A 19,654-nucleotide genomic window follows, 5' to 3' on the forward strand; every position below is an offset into this window, starting at 1 on the left:
GATTTATTCTCCTTACCTTTTGAGGAACTGTACAATGCAGGGTTATGGCTTAAAATGCTGCTTTTCCACAATGTGTGACTACCACATGCTCCATCTCTCTGTTTCCAAGCATATACAATGATAACAAGTAAGTGGTACTAGGCAGCAGTATACAAGGAGCCTGATCCTAAGCCTAGGGATCTAGGAGAAAATGTGATAGATCAGTGCAGTGAGGGAAATAGAGATGTTGGTATACTAGGACCGCTCATGTTCTCAGTGTGCACATCACATCTAATCTCCGGTTTCTGTAGGACCCTGTGTACATGAGTGCCAGTATAATGGTGCTAATGCATTGCCCGCAGACCCTGTAACCTCCCCACATTCTTCAGCGTGCTTGTGTGCAGAGATTACATCCTCCTATCTGCTCATGGCTAATGTTTTGGTAGGACCGGGTGTTGAGTGCTCTCTATTGTACCCCCTCATTATTTCCAGTACTGACCAAAATTATTTATAATCTACTTTTGCGCTAAGGCCGCACCCGGTGGTTATAAGATTACATGCCAGTCTGAATTGTCTCTAATTATCCCGCGGATCACAGATTGTTAATTAGAAGCAGCGTCCCCGCCGTGCAGCGCACCATCATCCGCTCAGCTCTATCATGAATCAGCACTTCACCGTCTCATCAGTCATTGTCACGTAAATCCCGGCCGTCTTTTCACGCTGACCTGTGAGGGGGCACATTTCATTTCACTTGAAAATTGTATGAGCTGAGACTCAATTGTTTTTTTGTTTTTTTTTTCCCTTTGCTCTGACGAAAGTGTCGAGGTATCTTATTGAAAGTATTCCCAGCAGGCGGTGAGGTATAAAGAGCCGGGCTCGCGGCACAGACCGGACCCCCAGCTGGTGCCGAGTCTTTTCAAGGCCGGGGACTTGCTGCTTTTAACAATAAACATGTTGCATAACTGGAGCATTTTGTAAAGGATTCGGCTGCTGCTATCTGCACAAATTCTGACTTAATTCTCAGATAGGTTCTCCTGAGATTTAACCCCACCACTACCTGCCTGTACCTACAGCAGTAACGTGAGCTTGTACATAATAGGGCTAATGCACCGTCAGCTCCCACCTTCACATGTCTTCTAGGCTTCCCACATTTCCCTCGTATATAGCTTTCTGCACCTTTGATGAAAGATTTTTTATTTCTTCCTCCCACCCTTTATGAAGTGACACACAGATTTGTAGTCACCGTTTCCTCTACAATACGGTGATCTATGTGTGTGGGTGACAATAATGGCAGGGATTGCCTGGAGAGAAAAGGGGGATAGAGTGATACCAAGAGGCACAAAATACGCATATCAAGGCCATCATTGTTGTGTATAAGGAGCAGATGTCCATGACAGAGTGCCGTGTCCTGCACTGTGTAGCTGTACGCTGTATGCATGCTCCCAGTCACATCTTTAATAGGATCCTTTGCCCCACAGGTCAGAACATAGTGCAAATTCATAGAGAAAACTGCGCCTGTACACTAGGTATATGTAGAGGCAAGTACAGCACTAGGGGATTGTCCTGATACTTCATAGTAGGGTCTTCTGATTCTGTGAATGACACTGATAATACATCAGAAAGGTACAAGAACAATGAAAACCTGGTAAATGGGGAGACAATGTAGCATAAGAATAGTCAGTAATACTTGTCAGCTGTGCGGTATTATGGGGACAGCTGGCAACACCGCATTCAGGATATTTATACCTACCTGAGACTGAAAGTTTAACATCTTACCGGCCTCCGCTTTCATACTTGTTAAAATATACTAACCCCCATTGTGTTTTTTTTTTTTTTTTTTTTTTTTAAATCCCTTCCCTGCAGGTCACGGTCTCGGCCTTCATACCACTGGCAGCAAATGGGATTCTGGGAATCCGTCCAGTAACCTCTCCACAGTAGCCATATTACCAGTATCTGAGGACGTTCCTCTTACAGCCTTCACCCTGGAACTAAAGCATGCACTCAGTGCTGTAGGTAAGTCATTAGTGCACACAGCATGTACATGGTCAGAAGACCCCTCCTCTCCATACTCTTACCGGAGCTGGCCACAAGACACAGTGCTACAGTATAACGCAAAGCTATGGTGGTGCAGTTTTTAGCTTGGCCTCCTTGTGGCCATAGTAATTGTTGCTGTAAGTGGGGCAGACACAAGTGCAGTTTTATTTACAGTCAATCCTTCTAATTTGATGCAGAAAATCTGCAGCAGTGATGACTAGAATGGAAAATCTGCAAATCTTAGTGCCTTTGATTGATATGTCTAGTCGCTTTGTGGACAAGTAGGACTCAGCGCACTGTCTGCATGGATTCACTGTGCATTACTGTCCTGTATCTGGGCATATTCCATTTTTATTATTGTTTCTTCACCCTAAAGACAATGTAGTAATCCTCTCCTCTGTATGAGAACAGGTGACAGGCTCATAATGGTGGGCTCTGATCTTCAGCCATGATTTCCAGAATAAATGGGCTCTATAGAAAGTTAAAACTCATTTTGACTCTGATGAGAGACTTGTTACTAAATATGAGACCCGTTGGGGGTGGGGGATGACTAACTCATGTACACTAGTTTTCTGTCGTACAAGGGTGTGTGTCACATTTGGAGCACAGTCTTTTTATGCACCAAAGATGCTCCACGTGGTTACCCTCTGCACCCTGCTCACCACTTTATATGAAAGTGGGTGGGCAGGAGACCAAGGTGGGGCAGAGCAGGGGCACCTCGGCTTGACAAATTTATTATAATTCACAACAGGTTTCTGGCATAAATTATAATGGACATAGGATGTTCTGGAGAGCCAGAACAAAATCTAATAATTGAGGCTCAATCTGCACCAGCCATATTGTAAGCACCCCATCTGTGATTGTCACTGGAGAGATATGTCGTGGTTATATAGCTTTATAGTAGTGGTCTATACAGCTATGAGACAATGTTTCAGTTAATTTGGCAAAAATTTCTTGTAAATAGAGATTTTTATTTAGATTCTGCAGCTTCTATGTTTTGCATTAGACAGCAAGCTGCACAATGCCGTTTTCTAGCAATCTGTCAGCCTGGCTGTCTTCTGGCGTGGCCTGTCCAGTCTTTTTAGTGGTTTGATGCATACGCTTGCTTAGGAGAGAAGGAGAGGCCAGAGACCTATCCAGAATCGCCCACTGCAGCTGCCCATGTACTGTGATACATACAAGCTGCAGAAATGAAAAATTGTGCAACCTAATAAAGATTAAAAATCAGTCCCAAACATGGGGTCAGCATTCCAGTGGCAGAGATGTGTACGCCATGCCAGCGGGACTTGATCCACGTATAGAGCCCGGTCAGGCGTGTGGTGTCCTCTCCGTACACTGATGTATCAGGCGGTCCTATTACGTTAAGTCTCTTAGTAGTGGATCTGCTGTAAATCCATAGCCCGAGACCGGGGGGATTTTTATGCAGTTACCGTAGAGTCGCTTTAAGTCTGTGATATAAATATTTTTTATTCCCATCTTTTTAGCATTACAAATTGGCGCTGTCGCACCGGTTGGCAGATATACCGCGCAGCTTAAGCTCTTCGTGGAAAGTAATAATCCGCAGCAGATTTATGTGTACAGGGGTTTCTTTTCCCACAGTTTGGTCGGCGCCAGGTTCGGGGAATATTAAAGACAGTTGTAATTATTCCCCAGCGGTTCTTCCAATACTGTGTGTACGGGGGGAGGGGGGTGGCAGCACTACTGGAGAGTGCGGTGTTACATATAGGAACACTTAGTTTTCAGTGGTTGCTGTTTTGCTGCGTTCTTCCATTTGTAGACTTGTCGCCCTCCTCCTACGTGTGGTGAGTCGGCCCCCGGACCACTTGTGATTTAGTTTGAGTGACAATAATGCAGATGATCGTCTCTTTACAGTTTCCAAGGAGACTCCAGTCACAGAGCCCCGGTCCTAGGCAGTGTGGTTGCTATTTCTCAGTAGGGCTGGGCCCTGACATGGCAGGACACTGTGCTCTGTACTGTAAGATGGAGGCACAATCCTCCTGGGTACACAAGAGGCTCCATTTTAGTTTTATGGCATAAATGTCACATGACTGAGTACCTTGTACTATGGTCCACTAAAGTGACCAGGCGGCTTTGCTCCATCGTTATCATTAGAGGTTTCTTTTCTGATATTTTTTTCCTTCCCTTTTTGCATGTTGTTCATATTGGTCTCTGATGGACATGTATTATATGTGAGCATTTCCCTCCAGTCCACCACTGTTTCACTGACTCTTCAGACCTGTTTTTACTGGTTTAGTGATTAGAATGCCAGAACTACAGTAAAGACTGACACAGGTAGCACTAGGGAGTGTAGCAATGTATAACAGTGCAGATGTTACCTGGGGGATTCAGTTATATATTATTTTTAATGCTTGCAATGTAGTCTCTTGCTGTTGGCCAATTTCGTGTTTTTATAGGCCAATATGACAGAAAGCTCTCCAGGACAGGGTCCCGTGTGACTGTGGCCCCTGCTGCAGCTGGTGCTTGTATCCCGGTATGGCTGACATCCAGTGATGAATCCAATGCTCCTCTTGGCGCTCGCTCTCCTCTCTGACGCAGGTGTTCATGTCCCACTTCTATTTCCATGTATTATTAACATAGTTGTCCTCCCTGCGTTATTATTTTCTTTTCCTAGAATACTTGCTATTAACTCCATCATTGCCAGGATGCATGTCATAGAGTAATATCTTGGCATAGCACGCTGTGATCCAGCAGATGGTTGTACTCTGTATAAAGTTCCCCCCAGACTCTGGTGACATGGATTACTGGCTACAGGGTGTAATGCTTGTGACTAACAAATCTCACCAGGTGTGTAGTTGTGTCACCAGCCCATTGTGCAGATTTTGGCCACCTGCGTCATGTTCGTAGATCCTCAGATACACAGTACGTCATCACTGCCCACAATATGGCTGAGCTCAGGGCACTCTAGTGCCCATTTCTGGATATTCCAGATAGTCATGGACAAAGTATAGCATTATGGGGCAAGCAGTAAAGCAGGCCGTGGCCAATGCAGTAAAGTGAATGTAATGGAAGACAGAACCGGTGCAGTAAAATGAATGCATTGGCCGCAGTAGGGCAAACTAGTGGAGTCTCTTTTTGGATCCTTTGTGGCGGATTTCATCATATTTAAAAGGCAAATTTTCCACATTAGGCAGTGGTAATGGCTAATCTATACCAGCAGTAGGCAGCCTTCGGCACTCCGGCTGTTATACAACTACAACTCCCAGCAGGCATACTTGCTCTGCTGTTATTGGAACTCCATGGAAGTGAATGGAGCATGTTGGGAGTTGTAATTTCACAGCGGTTAGAGGGCCGAAGGTTGCTGAGCCCTGATTCTATACTATAATAATGGTTATTGAATGGGTTTTGCTGCCATAGATGATATTGGCATTGTGCTGGGATATGTTATCATTGACTGAGCGGGCTCTGACCTCTGGTCCTTTTACAAATACCAATAGAGAAGGGGCTGCGGTGCTAGGTAAATTCCTGTGATCCTTCCCCATTTTTGTGTTGTATGGCGGTACCGTCCGAGTATTCGTGTGTCTTATAGTTAGTTACCTGTCCCATGTGCTGTCCTTCCCTGGAGGAGGCAGATGTGTCATGATGATTTTTCTCTATATTGTTATGTAGGTCAGAGATAATCTTCAGCTGTATTCTCTGTTATCAGCAATTCTTGCTTCATTTAGGTCTGGATTTAAGCGGATCAGAGAAACCAGCAAGACTACAACAATTGTACAAAGGGCTAAACCGTATCCGCCGCTTCTCTTAATAGCTGCAGCATCTTGGCTTTATGTCAGGCCAGAGCCTTGTACAGACTCATCACTTGTCATATTCTAAGTGCAACTTCAACCTGAGCAATTTGCAGTCAGAAATAGAAAGTCTCTTATGCTAGGAGAGAATTGGAGGAAAAAAAGCCAGAAAGTTTATAAATTGTTACTAGTGGATGATGGGTGTTATTATATCAATCTGGACCAGAAAGTGTCCGCATCCTTGTAATGAGAGGATGTTCGGCGCTCCTAACACCACTATGGTTTGTATACAGATGTGTGTACATGGGGCAGGATGGATTCTAAGGGTTTTGTGTCTTCTCCTCAGGCCCAACATTGCTGCTCACCAGTGACAATATCAAGCAGCGCCTAGGATCGGCCGCTCTTGACAGGTCAGTTCTAATATCTCCTCTCATTCCTCAAGATACATATATATATCTTGTCCCCTGGTTCTGGGGAAGTAAAGCCTCCTTCAGAGGTGACTGGCAGAGACTTACTCCCCTCTGCCCATCGGGTATGTATGCCATGTCTTGTTTCTTGTTAACAGTGTCCATGAGTACAGACTGTCCAGCTGGCTGGGTCAGCAAGAAGATATCCACCGTATTGTCCTGTATCAGTCTGACTATTACCTGACGCCATGGACACAGCGCTGCATCCGACAAGCTGACTGCATCCTGATCGTGGGGTTGGGGGAGCAGGAGCCCACTGTTGGCGAGGTGAATGGATACTTACTGATAACGTATACGTATAGTGGGATCTCAAAGTGTGAAGATTGGACTAATGTAATGACAAAGCCCCAGACCTCTGTGTATTGCAATTCATAGTACATGTGGCTCAGTGCTGTGACTTGGCACCACAAGCTGCTGTAATGTGTTATGGTCTTTAGACTCACTGAGATGACTGTGAAAGGCTGTGGCCCATTATAAGTTTTCCCTGCACTGCAGCGCTCTGCAGTAGACCCCCATTCATTTGAAGCGGAAAAGCAGTAAAGGAGATGCAGAGCCACACCAGAGCTGTGCCCTTCATTCTCTGGGTCATATCATTGACCTGGAAATACCCTTCTAGTAGTGATAATACTGATGGCAGTGGCTCCGTAGTAGCTGCACCGCCTGGGGTTACCGATATTGGTCAGTGCCATTCGCAGACTCCATCAGGAGATTATACCCTGGCAGTTTTCTGCTTCCAGCCTGCGTCATATCAAATGAACGGCCTTGGAGTTTTGTTAGTGAAATCTTGGTTTGATTTTCTCTTTATTAAAAATCCTGCCCAGACGTGCACAGGGTACATGTAGTCAGCGGCGAGTGCGGCTTTTCTCAACCAGAAATTGTGCCCCTGTCTGACAAGGTTCAGCAGTGACGGAGGCAGCGCCGCTTTATATTAGGACAAATTGTACTCAGTCACTGACTGACATTAACTGTTTACAGGTGCTTTCAGCCATAGTGTAGATTCAGATGAAGAGGGACAGATAGAAGAACACTTCCTGCCTCCTGGACTCTTAAAGGGGATGTTCGGTCTGCTTCCTTCTGATGGAATTTCCTTATTTATGTTTATCTGTGGCAGGGGCGGAGCTTAATTACAATTTTAAGTAATTATATTAGTGAACAATAAATCCTGAGTTTACGATAGTCTTATATGGTCTTCTACCTAGCACACAGGGGACGATAAGTCAGCCATAACTTAGTAATAAGTTGTGTTACCAGCAGGGATTGTATCTTCTACTAATACTTATTTCTGTTGTGTTTTTTTTCCCCTGATAATAGCTTGAAAAAATGTTGGAGAACACGGCGGTACGGGCGCAGAAGCAGCTGATCCTGCTCCATAAAGAAGATGGGCCTCCTCCCTTTCGCACCGTGGAATGGCTGAATATGAGAAGCTGGTGCTCCGGTCATCTCCACCTTTGTTGTCCTCATAGAGTTTTCTCTAAAAGAAGTCTGCCAAAGCTGGTGAGAAGTTTAGTTCTCGTATTCAGGCCTTGATCACATGGAATCCTTATAGGAGGGACTTAATGGCCTCTTCTGACATAGTCCCCGCTCACTTCCATGTCACAAACACTCCTGCAATTACTTGTACATGTCAGCTGTCTGTACAGCTCAGTGCGGCCGCTAGTTATTGGTGTGACTGGACCTCAGCACACGTCTCCTGTCAGCAGCGAGCGCCTATACCTGCCAGGAATATCACTCCATCTGTGGGAATATTATATCAAGCAAGGCCCAGTTTACATGAATTATATATGACTGTGGCTCGTCTGCCATTCCTGTAGCTGTGTATACAGGAGAGCGTATAAGTCAGACTTGTATTAAGAGTGAGGTTATAATTGATGGTTGTCACTCTGTCCTGATGGCTATGTAGGGGAAAATCTACAGTTTTATCTGTCATTGAGCCTGACCAGTGCTGTAATACACAGTGTGTGGTGATGGGCAGCGCAGAATGCTGTATATTATATAATATATATACAGTGTGTGTATAGGAGGTTGTATAATATATATACACACATATATACAGTGTGTTTAGGAGCAGTACACGAGGCTGTATATTATATAATATATAGACACATATATACAGTGTGTGTATAGGAAGTACAGGAGGTTGTATAATATATATGTGCACACACAAATACATATAGTGTGCGGTGACGGGCAGTACACGAGGCTGTATATTATATACAGTATGTGTATAGGCAGTACAGCAGGCTTTATATTTAATATATACACAATGTGTTTATGGGCAGTACAGGATGCTGTATAGTATATGCACATACTGTATATGGTGTGTGTATGGGCAATACAGGAGGCGCTATATACAGTGAGGACACCTCCACTATAAATGAGTGTAATCTCGGGGGTTACTATAGAAACCATTCCCACCATGTGACTGGAGCGTTCTTACAGGATACGTTCACTGGGCGAGACACCCCGGCTTCTGTCTGCTGTTAAATCTTGTTTTGGGATTTAGTTGTTCTCTGATATTACATTGTGTATATAATGGAGGGAACAGCAAATTATCTGACGTACTATATAGATATGAGAGAGCTGGTATCAGCCATATCATACATTCCAAATATATGTCACTTAGAAAAAGGAATGAGGTTTTCTGCAGCAGGTGCATGGATTTCTGTAAGATGTCACAGATGTTTGCACGAAATCTGCTGTGTGTGAACATACTCTAAAAGACAGTGACTTTTTGCTGCAGCTGTTTTGTTTTTTTGCTGCTAATTTGGATACAAATGTGATTAATCTTTTCTGTCATTCCTGAATTCTGCATACAGTGATCGTCAACCTGTATCTCCCGGCATGCTGGTAGTTCTAGTTCTGCCACAGGTTGAAGATCACGGCTTTGTATTGATATGTCCTCCACATTTGGACCTTATTGACAGTTGTACATATGTTCCCCCTGACAGATTGAGATGTACGAGCGGGTATCTCAGAAGCCACCAGACCGTCACTGTGATTTCTCTCGCTTGGCCCGTGTCCTAACTGGAAACACCATCGCACTAGTTCTAGGAGGAGGTGGCGCCAGGTACGTGTTTTATTATCCAGCAAGTAGCAAACACCTTGGAAACCTGAGGTTATAAAGGTGAACACCATGACTGACTGCCTCCTGCTTGGCCAATTGCGCCTCCTAGAAGACCTCCCTAATTGTGACCAGATGGTTTTCAGTCCACAGCTGTACACAAGATAAGACTGAGCCTTTGGCCATCCTTGGATGGGATTACTAGACCTTAGCTGCTTTTTTCCAGGTGCAGCTCCACACCCCTCCATGGCTGTGTCTGGTACTGCAGAACACGCAATCCTGTAGTCAGAGGTGGTGCTGTCTTAGAAGAAGTAGACATGTTCTTCTAATTCTCTGCAGTCCTACATGACTTCTTTTTTCGTTTTTTTCTTCCACCCATGCACGTTTTTGGCCAGAAATCCACTTCTACAAATTTTAAAAGCCAATCGATTCTCCGGGAACCATTCCAAAGCAGAAGGATCCAGATATTGTGAGCGTTCATGAATGACCTTCTCTCCTCCGAGGCTTGCACAGAACTCTGTTTTGTCAGGGCTTTGTTTTCTGAGTCCGTCATATAAAAGCCCCTTTGTTCCCTCCCCTGCAGGTAACTGGAATGGTACAGGTCAGAGATGAATTGGCATATTGTGAATCCTTCAATGACCATTTCTTCTGCTGTACAGCACATTAACCACTTGATGGCTGACTTGGAAGAGCCTGCGGTGTGCGCTCCCGCCATAGCCTTTCATCCTACATGGAATATAAGGACGGTCTATAGAATCATAGCGGATACTGCTCTCCCCAAACACAATGCCACCCCCACATATCTACTCTGTGCGTAGGCAGGGCATCTGTTACTGTCTCTCACTTAAAGGGCAAACGTCACATTGTCGTCTTTACAGAGAGCACAAACCAAGCGTATCTGACAGTGAATAGAGTAATGTCTTTATAAGGTGATCACTTTCTACCAATGTAGGGGTGAGCGTGTCTATATGGGTGACTCTCCTCAGTTTCCCATGTGTTAATCCAGGTCAGTAGAGGCCGATAACAGGAGTCTCCTTAGCAATGATACTAGAAGGTCCCCATCATCTGATTGTCACTTTGCCTCGGAGGTTACATTTTCCTACTCTCCCAGCACGCATTGGGTGGGTAAATGAGTAATGAGCACAACCTCCCTGATATGCCCAGAGGCAGCACTTAAGATCCTATAAGACGATTGTCATATGAGCGATGCAGCATGTCGTTCTCTGACCCAGCTGGCCTGTCTAATCCTTGTCTGGTTTGGTGTTCTCCGTCATTGAGCAGGTTGAGTTTGGATGATGATTTTACCATGAAATGTAACCAAGATGGCAACTTAAAGTGGCCCCCAAACACAAGACTAGGGTAAGATGATGAAAGACCGCCATGTTGTGCATGTAAGTGAATAGAATCACAAGGTTTCACAGTGATCTTTGATCACATAATGGGAGTTGCCATGTAGCCTTAGTCTAACCTTTACTGTGATAACCTTTAGCACTATTGTCCATTATAGGTCCAAAGCCCTGCTGTGTGGCTCAGTCACCTTGGCTCTGTCTACTGCTCCGCTGCTAGCAGAGGTGTGTACAAGAGCCCAAGATAATGAGCGTGTCCTCTAGTAAGTGCGGGGGCGTTGAGCCCTGATTAATGGAGGACCTCTTATATCGCAGGTTGTAAACACGCTTCTCTTAAGAAGTGCCTGAACATAGCAAATGGAGCTAAGCTTCAGAGCATCCATCAGTCATCTGAAGACTATGATCCAATATCTAAGCATGGCAACTGTCAACACATTTATCAAGCTGTGTTGATCACTATGTACATGTCAGTGGGTCGCCATCACTTCACAATAAAATAATAGGGTGCAAGTGATATATTAAGGGATCTGATAAGCCGTTCACATGTGACTAGAGATGGTGCCTCATGAGATAGGACTTATACTGGACTAGTCGCTACTACAGGTAACCGGGCAGATGAGAATAAAAGATATAAAGATTGTGATCGAAATCAATGTAATACTGTCCATCAAGATGTCAACGATATCACAAGTTATTCACATGTAGCAACTCTCAGGATGAGAACCTGTGAGAAGAAATAACATGTCAGAAGAAGGTTCTGTGAATCTCCTCCGTACATGTCATATAACTAGCCCTGGGCACAGACTGGTAAATCAGCCGCTGACATGGAAGAAACATGGCAATAGTGCAGGATGCAGAGAGAACCCGCGGCATGTCTGACATGAGATCCTCTGACTTGTTCAGGAAGCAGAACTCATGTATGCCATCTTGTGTTTATATGACAAAATATGGGGCTCTGACATCCATATCTGCGGAGATGGCTCCGAATCTGCTGTTCTAGTATAGATAGGAAATGTTAGTCTGCTGTCACTTGGTGTAACAGTCTCCTCTGCGTCACACTGCTGTAAGGTCTGGACCACACAAGACGTACACGCTCTCGAATTTCCCACATGGGTGGTTTTTTGCTTAAAGCCTACAATACAAGTGGCTTTGTATTGTGGGTTTTGGTCACAGCATGTGGGTGACAGCAGGTTAGCAACTAACCCAGCCTGATTACCATGGGTTTGCATATTAACACTGCCTTGTATAGATTCTATTCTCCATATTATGGATGCAAGACCCAGGCCCTCCGTATCGCCTGAAATACTGTGCTATCTATAACCTCCATTCCAGCGTAGCTCCAGAATCTGTAATGGTCTGTCATTTATCATTGGTCTCTTCAGGGGGTGTTAGATGAGCCCTACAATACATAGGAATTAGACTTGGGTAAAGCGATGGCCAATAACAAATATTTTGCAATATGTAAATATCAGGAAACTGCTCCTTTGGATCTTTGCTTAGATACGTAGGCTAATACTTCTTGCATCCGGTGAAAGATTGATGAGGAGCGCCGCGTTCTGTCCTGTACAGAAGGCAAATCACAGAGCCTTCCCTTTCAAGAAACCTTGTGTAGAGAAGCATAACGTGTCTTACCCAAGGATAATATCTGCAGATCTCTTCAAGGTCGGGAGAATTTAGATGTATGTAAATCAGCCTGGAATCAAGCTGGCGGCTGGTAATCTGCATGTCTTTGGTGGAGAGCCAAAAATACCCATTACAATTAAGTAATGAGTAATGAGAACCAAGTGGCATAATGATATCAGCGCGAGACGGGAGAGCGGGCCCCTACTGCGCCGGCCGACCGGGGGTTTAACACTTTATTCATTGCATCTTCTCTGTAATCTGCACGTGGCGATGTCCCTCAGGACGATGTATAGAGACACTCGGGTTTCATTGTGAATACAATTCTCTGCCTGCCGTAGGCGCTACATTAAGACCTAACAGGAGGCCAAGAAGCATGTGAAAGGGCAGGGCCAAGGCATTTCTGTGGGCACCGGGTGACTGAAACAAATGACCGCGAGCTCCTGGGCCCAGTGACAGGAACAATAGGTAGAAAGGCTATGAGGCACATTGTGATGATATATTTGCTGGTGCAGTATAAACATATATAGAGACTGACCACAGTACAATGTATATATGTATACAGACTGACCACAATGTAGTGTATATATTTATATATACAGGAGGCTGTGACTTGCATTCACATAAACTGGCTGGTTTTTACTGACTCCCCTTTGTTTTTATCTTCAGGGGTTGCTCTCAAGTGGGAATCATCAAAGCTCTGACTGAGGCTGGGATCCCCATCGACATGATCGGAGGGACGTCCATTGGGTCCTTTATGGGAGCACTGTATGCAGAGGAGCGCAGCTTCAACCGAACCAAGATCAGAGCTCGGGAGTGGTGCATGGTGAGTAGCTCCTCTAGGGGGCAATTGTTCATATGATTTACAGTTTTCAATTAGGGATAAGGAAACAGCAACGCCCACGGTCACTTACCTAATATCACCAAGAACTGAAATCAATATCATTAAGACCTTGCAGCAATAAGCAGAACATGAAAGTCCTGGCTTATATACAGAACATGTCACTTACAACACTAGTGTCCTCTAAAGCTAGGTTCACACTGTATGAATCCGCCTAAAAATCCTCTCCAAAGTCTAGCCAGAATCTGCCTCCCTTTGCTTTTAAAATAAAGCTGTGGCAGTAAGCTGAACCTGTGCTTTGGTTTTCCACCACAGTATTCACAGGACTGGAATTTGGATAGGAATCGGAGGTGGAAGACCCAAGAGTTCCATTATACGAACTGAGCCTTACTTGGCTGGTTCCCCTCCGAGGCCAGGGCACAGGAGCAGCTGTGATCTCTGCACCCCCTGTAATCAAGGTACCCATGCATCTTGTTCGCTGGACAGCTATTCCTCCCAGCTCGCTCTTAGATATGCAAACTTGGCTTGCCCAAGTGTGCATTTCTTTTGTTAGCTAGAGTGGGAAAATACGCTGGCAGAGGTGCCTTTATATCCTGGGGAGACAGAGGATCAGGTGTATAGAGGGCTGGCTGTTATTTACCATTTGGGGGGTGGAGGAGGCTTGTTGATTGTGGCCACCAGTACTATGGAGCTGTAACTATAACCGCCTGCTCTTTTATAGGGGAACGTGTGTGTGTATGTGTATGTGTATGTGTATATATATATATATATATATATATATATATATATATATATCTGAGAATAAAACCCCTTCTCTGTTATCATTTCTGCGCCCTATTCATTTACATGGCCACCTTCTATCCTCCAGTATTTTGTCATTGGAACAGAAAAGAAATTAATCCCTGGAAAGCCGGCGGTGTAAAGTCTACCTGCGCAGCATTACTAATGGTGACCTTACTGTCTGCAGAGTCAGGAAATAGAAAGTAACGTTGTTGGTCTCTGGCTCTTCTTGGCTGTTCTGTGACCTGGCACGAAGCGGGTCAGCAAGAACTAATCGGTGTAAGCGCATGCCAGGACAGGACTGCTAGGAGCGCCAAACTATGTACCCTGGGTAATGAAGAAGGGCCTATTCTTGTAGGGACAGATGTAGCAGAGCTGACTTGTCTGTTAACCCTCTGGAGTATGTGTATGTACCTTGTCACAAAAGCAGACGTTTTTGGTATTTTGGAGTCATTGTGAGTCAGAATGCAGGACAGGAAGTTGTGGTACAAGGGAAAAACATTTCCCCCATCAATGGGATGATCTTTCTCATTGTCAGAAGATCTATAGTATGTAGAGGGGTCTCCTGAAGACCGCTCACTGTGTTATTCTGGGTGTTTTAATTGCTTTTTGTGTCAGAGAACAGGAAGGGTAATGTGCTCAGGAATAAACATTCCCCCATGTGTGATTGGCCATGCAGGAGGTGGGGACTGACCCAAAGTTCCTGCTGCCACCAGCTCTTAAGTGAATAACATGTTTGACAGTGGGTATACGACATACAAACCATAGTCCATAATAATGTGGGGTTGGCAAGCAGTTTGTCCCTGCTGCTTGGTCACCATACACTGAGTGCCGTTGGTATCCTATATACCAGATCCTGCTATGTGTCATGGCTTCTGATCTAATCTGGTCTTTAGTAAGGGCAGTCAGGATTGTCAGTCAGGACATGTTTGGACTTGGCCGGGGGTTGTGCAGTTGTATCTGCAAGCAGGTTATAAAACAAACATCTGACCCCCACTGCATCAATCTGAGACCCTCTACCGGCGGTGATTGGCTGCCGCAGCCTGTGTCACAATGTCAGTGGTGAAGCGGTGACAGGAGTGTGACTATTGTTATTTTGTAATGTCTGCCTTCCTGTCACTGCGATTATAATGCTGGTGTTCAGAGCCTCGCTGCTTTGTGAGTCCCATCTGCCATAGTCACATGGTTTACCATCCACCATTCCATGCCGGGATCGGTCTGTGCTGTCACTGGGAGAATACAGAGAGCAGGCGTGTACAAACCACAAGGACACCATAAACCTTTCAGTCCACATAGTGGCTAAGAGAGATATAATGACAGGACTGGTAGAGGCTGTTAAGCTGTTGTAGTACTAGAAGATCCAGCATGCCGTGAAACCTAATATGCACCATCATATATCTACGACCCTTTCACATAGAGGTGATTCCCCACCCCCCAAGGACAGGACGGTAATGCCCAACACCAGTGTATTTACAGGGTGGAGTGGTATATGCACATGGAAGAATCCTCACAATCCACCTCTATTCACTTCCCCGGGAGGCAGAGGCGGGGTTTTAGTATCGGATTCCACCTGAGAGCGCCCATTGTAATACCACCTGGTCGACGCAGGAGTTGTAGTTTCCGAAGTAGAACGTGCAGCCTATTTGGTAAATCAGAAAAAAAAAAATCTGCTTCTCAATTCCTGATGCAGATTTTGTCAACATCTTCAAATTCCACGGTGTGAACTGATCTTAATAGTCAGTGCCCTGTGTCAGTCTGTCATAGGTTGTCCACTACGGAGTACAGATTTGAGATTCCTACTGTCACATATTTTTTTCTTCCTCCAAGGACATGACCTCTGTTTTCAAGAAAGTCCTGGACCTGACCTACCCAATCACCTCCATGTTCTCCGGTGCGGCCTTCAATAACGGCATCAACAGCATATTCAAGGACAAACAGATAGAGGTGAGCCCAATGTGTGCACTACACTCCTCATCATCCTTGCTGCACTACAAATATATTACACGTGTGATTCCACTTTATTCCTAGGACCTTTGGATTCCGTATTTCAACATCACAACAGACATCACTGCCTCGGCAATGAGGGTGCACACAGACGGTAGGTGTCTCAAGGACTCCCCAATGTGCTGACTGCCAGGACCACCTGGGGACTAAGTATTGGAATTGTAAAAGTATCATCCGATTATCCATTACCACAAAACACACCCCCTTGGGGAGTCCATCAGCAATTCATAGGCCATGCATATACTACACAGATGAGCCGTGTGCTCCAGCTAATCACTAGGACCAGTCAGAAGTAATGAGACTCTGCGGGATATGACAGTATCTGTACCCAGCCCTATGTACCTTGGATTTCCTGCCCTTGTGCTCATGGGTCTGTCTAGGACTAATTTGATAATCCGATAGCCCCTGGGTTGTCGCTTTGTAGCTCCGCACAGAACATCTTGTTCTGTCTCGCAGAAGATGCGCTTGTGAGAAAGTCCCCTGTAACATGATCTCTGTCAGCTCTGCCCTCCTACTTGGGAGCGCACTCTCATCTCGCCGCTATCCATCCTCATTAGACTCTCTTCCCACCTTCAAAGCTCCCTCAGATTTTCCGGCAGGTGATTCGCGTAGATAGCAGGAACTTCACTCTCTCCATCATTAATTCTCCATTCTACAGCTCTACACCCACACAATAGAGTCCTATGGACATCTGCTGGCTGCCTGTTCTGTGGAATCATCGGAAATGACACTTGGACATGACAAGAGCCTGATCCTTCCAGTAATGACCCAGCATTTAACCCCTTCTAGACAAGCCTAGTTTGGTATTTAATACTGCAGGAAGTTCTTTTATGTTGTGCCAGAACGTTATTACTCTTCCATTGATGTAGCCATATAAGAACTTGTTCTTTGCAGGATGAGATGTCATTTTTACTGACATTTGGATCCCTGGTGATCATGAGAACTTGGGCCCAAAAGCTCTCAGTATACCTAAGCATTAGTGCCAGGTAAACATAGGCCATGCTTTAATTTTTATATAACAAATAGCAACCCACTGGCATCTTGTGAGATATTGCGGGGTGCATATTGTGTCAGATGGGGTCTTTTCCCTCTGTCTAACCCGATAAATGAATGGCCGGGATCCAACTCCACTCCGATCTTTGACTGTTGTAGTTGGATGTCGGCATATGTTAGAATCAGCACTTTCTGCTGATGGCACGGACACCGCTCCATAACTGTACATCCATTTGTGGGAAGGGGTTGATATTTACATGTACAATGGACACAACCGGAAGACTGGGTGACACGGTCTGCTAACTCATAGAGGTGTAGGAAGTAGAATATAAGGATAGCAGCATGGTGCTGTAAAGTCTCTTTCTATAGTCCTAACTTGTTTAGGGCTTTTTATTTTTAAGGGCTAGTTCACACGGGGGCAATGAGGTGGATTTTGCCTCAAAATCCGCCTCCATACAATGGTGGTCTATGGGGACCGCTAGCTTTCGTTTTTCCGCTAATGTTTTTTTTGCCACTAGCAGGAAAAAAGAAGCAATATGACCTTTCTTCTATTGCTTTCCTCAGGCAGAATCCACCAGAAGTGCAAGGGAGGCAGAAACTGCGTCGCGTTTTTTGGAGCGTTTGTTTGTAAAAAAACACAACATGGTTTTTTTACGGTCCATTCACTTTAGGGGAAGGGAAAACCGCCTGGCGTTTTCTGAAGTGGTTTTTACCAAAAACCGCTCCAGAAAACGCTCCAAAAAACGTATCAAAGTCCAGAAACCGCATCCTAATTAGGAAGCATTTTTTTTCCGGACCAAATTAAGCCACATGTAATTTACGTGTGAACTAGCCCTTACAGTCCCTTTTAGGGAATATTTACTCTTTAACACTTTATCCTAGTAAATATCTCTTCTTGAGGTTTGACAGACTGTTGTGCAGCTCATCTGAGGGGTCTCAAGTATAAAGGACAGCCTATTCATATATAAATATGTTCATCCTGGCCCTGCACTAGATCAGCACATGTAGGGTATACAAAACGCTGCGGAGCCCTCCTAGCAGGATTAGCACGGAGGGAGTAGTGGGTAGCAGCATGAGACCACATCCCACAGATCTTCACACAGGACAAAGGCTTCTTAAATATTATAATGCATCATGGACCAGATGGAATTACTCTCACGGTGTAAGATAATGAGATTTCTAGTTAAGGAGTTAAATTGTGCCCCTGTGGGCCTCTGGGTAGGGCACTACTCATACACTTCACATAGTGGTTGTTTGTCTTTGCAGGCAGCCTCTGGCGATATGTCCGTGCCAGCATGTCTCTCTCAGGGTACATGCCCCCTCTCTGCGACCCCAAGGATGGACATCTGTTAATGGATGGAGGATACATCAACAATCTTCCAGGTATGCTGCATGGCTATGCTAAGGATAGGCACAACCTCACCCCCCGAAGGTCAGGACTAAACCAACATCCTCTAAACCAGGTGTAGGGAACGTACGGCTCTCCAGCTGTTGCAAAACTACAACTCCCAGCATGCATACTGGCTCTGCTGTTCTGGGAACTCCCATGGAAGTGAATGGAGCATGCTGGGAGTTGTAGTTTCACAGCAGCTGGAGAGCCAAAGGTTCCCTACCACTGCTCTAAACCATTGTTGGGGACATCAAATGGTCCTCATAAGAGTATGTTGCATAGCTCCAAATTAAATAATTAATTAACAGGCCTAGATGGACTACAGCCATTCTTCTAGGCCTGGAGAACTGATTCAGACACAAGATGGTGGTGTATCAAAAGAGTTCTGATTTATTGTTACAGAGAGTAGCATTTATACAGACAAAAGCAGGTTGGACTTGACATGATTGGTTATAACATAAGCTGTGGCACATGACTATTGGATAAGGTCTGCATCTCATTATTACACTCCAACCTGGGATGACCTTTCTCATGGCATAAAGAAGAATCTAAAATATTTATGTGTAAACCAACATCTTACACTAATTCTAGATGTATATATCACAGCAAGAGAGATAATGATCACATGCTGGTCCACTCTGGCCTTGGGGCTAACGATCAACAGGTTATTGAACCGGTTTCTACACCCACCCTCAAAGATGAATACTCTTACCTACAAACATATAAGGAGTTATAACCCAACCATTAACATTCCACACGCCTTATCCCCTAAAGGGGTCTCAGACTCTAAACTCTATTCTTATAAAGTTCATGTGAAAGAAAGTTACAAGATGGCTGAAAAGTATACAAAGATGGAGGATGTGATCCTAACACCATATATCAGCAGCCATATAGCCAGTATACAGGTGTATGTGGGTGTTTTTGGAGGCTTTCGATATTGTATTGATTTTAGGGTCCGGTTTTGGGCTTCCTATTAACCCTTTAAGACTACACAGACACTTAGTCACAGGTAATAACTTAGCCTAACCTGGCTGATAACAGAGGAGAATAGAATCCCAGCACAGCAGTCCTTCTCAGAAGGTGATATTCGCAGTAGTGTCCCTCTGTAAGGCTTGCTGCTGTCTCACACATCACTGTGAAGAGTTAATCAGTGTGTTACATCTTCCTTTTATCTGACAGCCGATGTTGCCCGCTCAATGGGTGCTAAAGTGGTCATAGCCATTGATGTGGGCAGCAGGGACGAGACTGACCTGACAAATTACGGCGATTCCCTGTCTGGTTGGTGGTTACTGTGGAAAAGGTGGAATCCGCTGGCCGACAGAGTGAAGGTGAGACATCCCAGGTACTACGAGGAGCCCGCGCCTCCATCTTCCCCCGGGGCACTGGCTCCAAA

The 19,654-nt window shown here is 45.0% G+C and overlaps 1 protein-coding gene across 4 annotated transcripts in view; it reads left to right on the forward strand.

The window, feature by feature from the left end:
• PNPLA7 (patatin like domain 7, lysophospholipase) overlaps positions 1-19,654 on the forward strand; it is a 104,566-nt gene that overhangs the window by 73,090 nt on the left and 11,822 nt on the right. For all 4 annotated transcript variants that reach the window (XM_075259111.1, XM_075259110.1, XM_075259112.1 and 1 more), the window contains 10 exons: positions 1,843-1,992; positions 6,106-6,169; positions 6,325-6,493; positions 7,538-7,720; positions 9,175-9,293; positions 12,923-13,079; positions 15,702-15,818; positions 15,903-15,972; positions 18,138-18,254; positions 19,441-19,589. In XM_075259111.1, the coding sequence (XP_075115212.1) occupies positions 1,843-1,992; positions 6,106-6,169; positions 6,325-6,493; positions 7,538-7,720; positions 9,175-9,293; positions 12,923-13,079; positions 15,702-15,818; positions 15,903-15,972; positions 18,138-18,254; positions 19,441-19,589 (1,295 nt within the window). The remainder of the gene's footprint in view (positions 1-1,842; positions 1,993-6,105; positions 6,170-6,324; positions 6,494-7,537; positions 7,721-9,174; positions 9,294-12,922; positions 13,080-15,701; positions 15,819-15,902; positions 15,973-18,137; positions 18,255-19,440; positions 19,590-19,654) is intronic.

Source organism: Leptodactylus fuscus, chromosome 11 (genome assembly GCF_031893055.1).
Source record: "Leptodactylus fuscus isolate aLepFus1 chromosome 11, aLepFus1.hap2, whole genome shotgun sequence".
NCBI lineage: Eukaryota > Metazoa > Chordata > Amphibia > Anura > Leptodactylidae > Leptodactylus > Leptodactylus fuscus.